A 9,511-nucleotide genomic window follows, 5' to 3' on the forward strand; every position below is an offset into this window, starting at 1 on the left:
ATGTTATGAAAAGTGATGCTTCCTTTATAATAAAATCAAATTTAATAATTTTAAAATCTTTATTGTCAATTGACGCCATCAACGATTTATTACAATAATTATTTTTATAATTTTTATATTTCTTATCAAGTAAAATTAAATTTGCACTCCTATGGTACTATTTTATATTAAAGGCCAGTTGCTGATAAGAATAATTCTATTATAATAGCCAAACATAAAGTTGAACAAAATTTATATAATATTTCAATTTGTATTAATTACAGATATTTAGCAATTCTTTTACAAGAGTTTTAGTTTGATAGAAACACTCAGATTTTGTTTCAAGACCAGTATTTTAGAACGTGAGACACGAAATCTCATATAATGGCGGGTCTATCCTGTATTTAGATAATGTTGTCATATGATTCCTGTATTTAGTGGATGCCATTATTACAGGCAAGGTACGGACATAGACCAATGTTTCCATATAATGTCATGTCTACTTCGTATATTGTATATATTTACAATTACGTAGTCATGATATGAAAAGGATTGACTACAAGACTGTTTGATTAATATTTTTCGAAAGTGAATCACAACGAATTATATTTTTCATGATTTATTTTACATATAGTTTTATAATCTATTTAAAAAGTTTCTCTTCTTCACAAATAAACATTTTCCCTGTAGTCAAAACATATGTATATGTATGATTACCATTAAATGTGTAAGTTAAATCTATTTACAATCTTAAAGTTCAAACAGCTTAATGTTCGTGAAATTTTATCCTAATATAGGACAGAACTAATCTTTCTTTCTTCTGTTTCTACTTCATTAATCAATAAAACCTAATTTAATGCGACGTTAGTAATTTATACAAATATCTTACAATTTACAAAAATTAATGTTGAAAACATATAATATAAATATCATTATTATAATTGTCATTGTTTTTGCTTGTGTAACAGAGGATTCGCCGTTATCAGTATCCACAGGGGGATGTTGAGACATCGATGCAAGTTGTACAGCTACGGAAAGAAATGATTTTTTACGTACGATATTTTATTATAGTATCTTCAATTATAATTATTCTAAATAACTAACATGAAATATAAAGTTACCTGGTGCGATTTTATCCTCTTGTATCGCGTTCGTTATGTAATTATCTTTGTCCACTGAAAAAAGAAATTATACAGATTAATGAAATCACGTAAATGAAATGAAATCATTTTTATGTCAAGAAAGAAATTATTTGTAGTACTTACGAGCACCTTCCGTTGCGAATCGTATTATTTCCGATGACTTACTCCAGCCATAACGATTTTTCGATAAAACAAGCGCCTCATAATGCGATGCTTCTTGCAATCCCGTCAATTTGAACGAGTATGTGTGTATGAAACTGTTTCCATCGTTGCCGCTGGGTATGTACAATTTACACCATTGACCAGGAACGCCGTTCTAAAGATTGAAAAATTCACGACGGTACAAATAATACAATGATATGATAGAATACAAGCGTAGATAAAATATACTTATATTAATTATAAATTAACCAGTATTGAAAGCATTGAATCTTACCACGTATTTACGAAATCTGAATTCGTACTGAACTATTGGACTATAACTGTGAACCTCCCAGACGAAATTGTACGAGGTCTTAGAGAGGCTGTGTGAAGTCTTTTTAAAGACGGGCGGATTCGCGACACCCGATAATTCGACCGCTGCCTCGGTAATTCCCAAGGAATTAGAAGCTCTGCAGAGGTAGAAACCATAATCCGTCGTCCTGACGTTCCTTATCACTAAACTGTGATCGCTGCCTGCGTTGTGCTTCACTATCCTCGATGAATATTTCACGCTTTTATTGTTGAAATACCATTCCACCTGTAGATCGGATTTATAGATCCGATGACATAAAAAGAAAAAATAGTTATATCTTTTTGTTAAATCATCAATGTCATTAAATTTTTTCCATCGGTTCAAGTAGATTTATCGAGAGTATGATGATGTAACTGAGAAAATCGTTCGCCAGAATGCACCACGGCAATCTTTTCCATTCGAGACAAGTGTGGAAGAAATGCCGCGTCAGCAAAGAATTTAAACGTAGTAGTTATTTTTTTTTCTTTGCAAGAAGAAGTATCGCGAGTCACGTTTCCCGTCAATCGATTCGTCACGCGTTATTAACTTCAAGGGATAGGTTCAAAGAAATTGCTCTACAGGCAGAGCCAGTCGAACGTTTATGTATTTGTCGTACGAATTATATATTTCTAACCATTACTTCTCGCGCTAGATTTCTTTCTACATATCGAGAAAAGACTCGTTAAGCGATGATATCGAGATGAAAGTTAAACGAAGAATACAGATTCTTTTTTCTTGATCAACAATGGCATCTAGTCAAAACAAATCCAAGCGCGGAACTGGGAAGTAATTAAACGTCCGATAACGAAGATATTCCCAGCCAAGGTGAAAACGGGCTTGACTCCGAGCTACACCCATTGTTGCACGGGCTGTTAATTACTAGCGTTGTAATTATATCGTTTGCAGTCTCGCAAAACTGCTCACCGTTGCCTCCGGCCAGGCAGTCACCCCGCAATGTAGCTGCACTCTTATCCCAGCGGGTGCGTGCATCCATGTTTTCGTCATCTCTATCCTGGGTTTGTCTGCGTTGTTTTCGATCGTAACATCAGATGCATTAAAACAGATAAAAAAATTTTGTTATACTTTCTAATCAACGAACGCTACAGATGGAAAATATATGTCACATTTCCTCCCTTTTAGTCAATTAAAATTAAATAAACTTATTCGATACATGCTCAACCAATTCTATATTAAAACCATCTTTATATTTGGTTTTAGCATTAAATATGTGTTTTCGTTACTCTTTTGAAAACATTCAAAGCATGCGAATATCATTAGTTATGCAGACTAATATTAATTACGTTAGTCTAACATAACGATCGATCTAATACAATTCGTTTCTTATAAAACATTTCTTTTCAAAAGACATATATCTCCCAATTTATCGGATTATGCTCTTTTCAATTATCTCAATTATTTTGGAATAGTTCTTTCCAGCTCAGTTTTAATCTTTTCATTCAGCGACATAAAAGTCGCAAAATCAACAAAAACGGGCGTATTGTATTTTCTCTGATATTCGGATAATATCGAACATTGTACGAAAAGAACATAGTTTGAAGAATTAAATATTTCGTAAGAAGTTCATTGAACATCTCTATCTAATAATAATTCTTGCCAGCAAATTCTCGGAGTAGGAAATGTACGTATACAAAACACTAGCTTTTCTGAAACAGTTCACTGACATCGGTGCTTACATCAGCGGCCCTTTTAGTTATCGTCGCTTCTAGTTATCAAATCATTTAACCCGATGAATCATTTAATTATAGGTTGAACGTTTATCAAAGTAACCTGTATGTTTTATTGGATGCAAAATATGCACGAAACGACGCACTGTGATTTTCGATTACAATTATGATTGTCACGTAGGACGATTACTGTGCATAAACGATTTAACGCATACATGCATCGCGGGATTACAATTAGATCGTGCCGGCGTTTGATTGGAATACTAAAGAGAGGAATGCAATTTCCTAATATAATTACGGCCGTTTAACAACGTATGCAGAATGGTGTACGCCGTTACTTCTGTGCATATAGGCGTACATAAAGTCAATTAACTCGAACGTAGGCGGGCCACGAATTTGAGTTACATCCGTGCAATCATAATCGAATGCTATTTATAAACTGTTGTGACGTGGTCGAAGAAAATTACTCGAATTTGATAAAGCGGTACCTACATCTAATGTATAGATCTATAGTGGCCATGGCAGGTTCACCAACGTCGTTATTTGCCACGCAAGTGTACCGTCCAGCGTCGCTGGGGCTTTCAGCGTGGAATCGCAGACGTGATCTATCATATAAAAATGGTATTTCCCCGTCCTGTCAATAGATAAATATTTTCATTGTTTTTTATGTTTAATATTCGTGGCAATTGTGTCTATCGAAAGGTATCTCGTTTTCTATTTTTGTGATTCGAAAAGATATTGTTTACCTTGTTCCTCCAAGATATGATTGGAACTGGAACACCCTTTGCCACACAGGCCATGTCCACTTCCTCTCCTAAATTCACTTCCAGCTTACCAGATTCTGGTATCGGATGGACGCTGGGTGGATCTGCAAGTAACGATGTAGTCCGATCAACGTTCAAAGGCGCACATCATTCTTTGTATTTTATATTCTAGACTCGAGCATCGTTCTCTATGTTTTGGTGTTTTGACATTTACTCTCACTTCTTGTTTTATAATTTCATTCATAACTACGTATGTATTTAAATGAGCGTTAGTTATTCGCTATAATATATATAATATATGTATATATGTAATATATAACTTATACACTATTTTAGATATACCTTAAATAACTTATATATATATATATATATATATATATATATATATATATATATATATATATGTATATGTATAATTTTACAAGAATTGAAACTCAAAACGCACATTTTAATGTAAGCTTGGTTAGGAATAAAACATTTATTGGATGAAGTCTCTATTGGATTAAGGCTATAATTCTCGCCACGAGTTTAGCACGATGTATAAACTAAAGAGTTAGAAACTGTGGCCTTACAAATTGTTTCATAAAAATGACTTTTATTTCAAAATTTGTGGCAACATCGACCGTTAAAGGCTTCCGATCGAAAACTATTAAAAGAATCGAAATATTCAGGAAAACCATCTACAAAATATATGTATATTTCCTTGGAATTAGTCTCCGTAGTATTCCAATACCATCGGTATTCCTAACAGGACATCCAATAATATTAATTATACCCAAGTGAGTTCTAGCGATCGAAACATGTTCGAATGTACATGTAAACGTGTGTATCGTTGGACGACAAGGCACGGGCGTTTCCGATCTCATGGGACATAAAAAAAAAGAAAAAAAATTGGAAAATTCGATTCGCGGAGCAGTCGAATTGGTAGGGTTCTTTCTATTTTTACATGTTGGATTCCGCGAAATGGAACCGAAATCCTTATAGCTGGGAAAACTCCGTGGAGGATTCCGAGGCTGAGGAAACTTTCCCGAATTTGTTTGCAGAACGACGTAGAGCTCGAATGTACTTTCGGGTCATCCATAATTTCACGCCAACGACGATACGCGACAGAATCGATATCTGTGTTTAAGTTATCTACGAAACGTACGCGGTTTTCTTTGAACCTTCTCAACTCTTAAGTTATCCATTTCGATTAATTGGCATCGTACGTCTTATTGATTCTACCGAACCAATTAGCGATAGAGGAGAAGGAACATTGTTAAATAATTTTCAACATTGAGATCGAACGATTTTTTGTAGAGAATTTGGAACAATTCTTTGAAGCGAATTGTGGCGTATCACCGATAGATTTGCGTCTGTGAAGTAGAAATCTTTGCTGGATTTACTCACACATTACTTCAATCTCGTGTACTTGCGTGGCATGTCCCCAGGGAGCTGGTCGAGACGCTTGGCATACATATTCTCCGGTATCGTTCCGTTTCACGTGAGAAACCTCCAAGCTTCTGTTTGAGTACATTTTAACTCTTTCAGGTGGTTCGTGTCGTGGTTCACCGCTGTCAGCCAGAAGGATGCCATCCCTCCACCACCTCACTCTCGTCTGTACGTTATCTAGGCATATGAGTTTGTTGTATGCACGAAAACGATTCAATCTATCTTAAATTCAATATGAAAAACTTTCTGTTAACTTTCTGGATAAATTTATTACTATATGCGTTCGCGTATAATAAAGTTATAAAGTTACTTGGCAACTCGGTTTGTACGATATTCAATCGTCTAAAAATAGGGACAACGTATGCTGACACGACTCTATGCAGTTTGGTGAACTCTCAACCGATAAGTAACCAAACGGGCAAACCAAATACCTTTTCTCTGACCCAATTTACCATAAATCCTAGCTCGATAGAATATCGAGGGCATAGTTCGGCAACGGTGGTCCCGTGGTTATGCTAGAAACCGGAGGAGCGAGGCATATAATCCGAAACAAGTCCTTAATCCGTGACGATCTTACGATCGTTTTAACGTTCGTGGCCTTCTGTCTAACTCGCGGCAGGGTAAAGTGAATGTCTGACAGGCAATCCCGTTAAGCGAAACCATCGATGACAGGTCGATCGATTGTACAGTAAATTGTTTGCGTTCTATACCCGTACACGAGTGTCGCGAGTGGACGCGTTCCTGCTTAGGGAAATTAACATCGATCGTTGTCCGAAATTGCGGCACCGTCTCTTTACCCTCGATTCTCGATCGAGTTAATAGTAAATGTACCATATTGGTTAAAACGAAGGTCTAAACACGCGATCTATTTCCTGTTAAAAGTATCTTCCGAGCGTTCGCTATTATTAAAACAGCTATGTTGATAATTATATTTGCCATTAAATAAATGGGAATAAATATTATAACATGTAGATATTTTTCATAAGTCACACTATTGAATTTGATCAAATTATTGGTTGATAAGAGATTCATTTATTTACGTTGATTATTTTATTTTATCACGAAGGAAAAGTTCTTGTTTTCCCTCCTCTGCATACGAAAAGAGGACAGTCGTGATTTAACGAATCTAAAGTTACACCGTTGTTATGGTTTACGAGATGCAACAGGTGATAATTGTTTGTAACTGTCGCACCGGGAGAGTTAAGTTCTTCATAATCTTTTTGTGCACGCCTCAACCGTTTTTAATTCGCTCGATTTTTCCAGCTTGTTAATACATAAAACAATCGATCGTACTTGTGATCGTCTTCGCGTGGTAAATATTCTTCTGTGACTTTAATGAAAGACACTTAAGGGTGGAAAATATATCGAAGCGACTTACCAAGATCTTCGACGTAACAGGGAAGCAGGACCGTGTCATTTTCAAAGGTCTTCACTGTTGTAGGATAACTTTTGAAGCCATTGTTTGCTGCTGCCCGACTACCTGTAATAATAAATTTAACAAATTCGTACTTAACGATTGGAGGATTTGCAACAATAAGGAGACACCAGCAATACTTAAATTGTATTTATCGGAAGGGCAAAGAAAGACGTAGATTTTACATCCAAAAGTGTAAAAGTTCATTACCACGAACATTAGTTGACTATGAATTTATAGCACATTTCAAGAAGTCATTTGATTTTGATCGATATTGAGTAGGTTTTTGTTGGTTTACTTAAATTATTGGAAAGTGAAGCTTCTGTTGATCGATCAAAAATTACAGTAACTATAGTATATTGAAACAAATATTTTTATGATTAACTTCAGTTGCAATTTTCACTTTTTATTGATCCTTAAAAACTTTATCAAGCCCTAACTTCAGGGTGACGTTATAAAATTTGCTTCGTAGGTTCTATAAAGGCAGTGGCGCAACCGTGTTTTCGCGCGGCACGTTGGAAAGTTAAATGCAGATTTCCTATGCATTATGTATGCGCAATTTTCGCGCTGCGTGCAACGGCACGCCGTCGGGCTATCAGGTAACCGAACGTGAGTACAATTCACTTTCTTGTTCAAACGGTCTGGATTTCCGGCAAACGTGGCAGATTATTTATTTTTTTAATTAAAATCGCACCCCGCCCTCATAAAAAAAAGAGAGAAAATTAGTAAAGAGCGAAAACGGGAGGGCAGAAACAGTATGGAAATGAAATAAACAGAGCAGAAACAATTTCGCGAAAATTACAGCAGTTATTGTAAACTCATTTCTGTAGCTATCACATGGCCGCGTTCGCGAATAACAAATAATCCCATTGCCTCGAAGTGAACCGAAAATAAACGTGGAAACAATCAGTTCGACGGTGAATTAATTTTAATAAATTTAATCGGGGAGCCAGCAAGGAGATTGAGCAAGTTGCCCGAAAATTGAACAAAGCTTTAAATTTTGAATTATATTCAATTTACAGGATGAAAATTTTAGCCCGTCACTATGCATTGTACGAAACAAAAATTGCGAATTGCACGCACTTCATGAAATTGTCTGTTATTTTGATCTATTTTGCCGAGGATAACAACAGGGTGTTCAAAAATTATTTGTTATGACTTTGAGAAATAATTCTACCCCTTCGGATCGGTGGAGGTCTGTTTAAAAAGGTGGCCGAAAAATTGTACTTGAGCATGATTTTCAAGGTTGAATTCTTTTTTCTATTGCGACGCGTAGTATTCATCACGAGGAACAAAAGTCTCAGAGGAACCATGGGTCGTAGATGAATACTGATGAATACTGCGCGATTTAAAAAAAGAATTTCAAGTTGAAGATCATGTTCAAGATCAATTCTGCGATCACTTTTTTAAACAAATCTTTATCGATCCGAGGATGTAGAATCAGAATAATAAATCAAAATAAGTTTTGAGCACCGTGTATATGTGAATACGTACGATTGTGCTCGATGTGCCCACTGATAGAAAAATCCATGTACTGTCGGAGTTACGCGTGTCAAAGTTTTTTCACAGCCAGTTGCTTGATCTCTATTATTGTTGATTTCAATTAAAACAACGTCAGTGGCAGCGAAAGATGGAAATTTAATCTTTTTCAGGTGCGTTTTCACGTTTCGACGATGGTTTCTTCGATTTGTGCATGAACGATCGTCAAAGAACAAACAGAGGATAAATACTGTAGTTTGAGAATTATGCTTAAACGTAAACAGTTTTCAAATAGCCGATTACGTAATAAAACCAATGAAAGAAATTATTCAATTATTTCGAACCAAATCTACGTACCAGTTTTTACAAACAACATGGACGCGTGTATATAGATTTATAGAAAGGTGGAAGCGCAACTTGGAAGGAAAAATACGTGTGTTTTGTGAAATTTACTGCTCACCTATGATAAAAATGCAAAACATCCAGCCAAAGACCACCATGTTATAAAAACATGCATATACGTTCCACCACCCTCGAACCGCGAGATATACGGAGAACAGGAAACGATTCAGAATGATGTCCGTGGTATATGCGCGAACTCTTCGACTTTTCACGAGACACTGATCTTGTACTAAGATGGTGATCGTGTTCCTACGATCTTAACGCACACAGACGCACGCTCACGCACACTTGTCGTCCAACGTAATTATGACCAGTGGGCCATTCTGCGATTCAGGGATGCTCATATCGTCACCCATAAAATAATTTGTCTTCTCCGCTTGACCGTTTAGAAGCGTTTCAAGCAACGATGTTCGGACGAAACCTTTGGAAGGAGTCGTCGAAATATTAAAATCATCGTTTTAAAATTATATTTTATCATTTTATAGAAATTGACATAATGATACTTTTCTTCCTAAATGGTTAACGAGTGTCTTGTACTAAAGATTATTTTATATCTTCAAAGCATCGATTTTTTTTTTATAAGAAAATGAAATCGGTTGGTAATGCGCGTGAAGATAGAACAAGGGATTCTATTCTGACTGAGAACCGTTACACCCTATTGCAACGCTGCCACTATGTGCACACATGCATAGGGTGTCCATTTACCAACACCAAAGGCATTC

General features: G+C 35.9%; 1 protein-coding gene across 1 annotated transcript; it reads right to left on the minus strand.

Moving 5' to 3' along the window:
- Positions 1-698: 698 nt before the first annotated feature.
- Positions 699-9,020, minus strand: LOC138181287 (neurotrimin). Its single transcript, XM_069116021.1, has 10 exons — positions 8,848-9,020; positions 6,873-6,974; positions 5,453-5,671; positions 4,046-4,167; positions 3,792-3,933; positions 2,539-2,636; positions 1,558-1,860; positions 1,245-1,437; positions 1,101-1,154; positions 699-1,007 (listed from the first exon to the last, which is right to left on the minus strand). Exons 1-10 carry the CDS (start codon positions 8,885-8,887, stop codon positions 865-867), a joined length of 1,416 nt encoding a protein of 471 aa, XP_068972122.1. The 5' UTR covers positions 8,888-9,020; the 3' UTR covers positions 699-864.
- Between the last annotated feature and the right edge of the window lie 491 nt (positions 9,021-9,511).

This window comes from Bombus flavifrons, chromosome 6, assembly GCF_040668555.2.
Source record: "Bombus flavifrons isolate JBK064 chromosome 6, iyBomFlav1_principal, whole genome shotgun sequence".
Classification (NCBI taxonomy): domain Eukaryota; kingdom Metazoa; phylum Arthropoda; class Insecta; order Hymenoptera; family Apidae; genus Bombus; species Bombus flavifrons.

What these genes read in the sequence shown, in the direction of transcription:
- LOC138181287 (XM_069116021.1), bottom strand. Translation starts at nt 8,887, where the DNA reads ATGGTGGTCTTTGGCTGGATGTTTTGCATTTTTATCATAG. An exon ending in ACACGAGATTGAAGTAATGT is followed by an intron (nt 4,168 to 5,452) that starts GTGAGTAAATCC and finishes CGTTACTTGCAG; the next exon opens with ATCCACCCAGCGTCCATCCG. An exon ending in CTGCCTGGCCGGAGGCAACG is followed by an intron (nt 1,861 to 2,538) that starts GTGAGCAGTTTT and finishes TCCGATCTACAG; the next exon opens with GTGGAATGGTATTTCAACAA.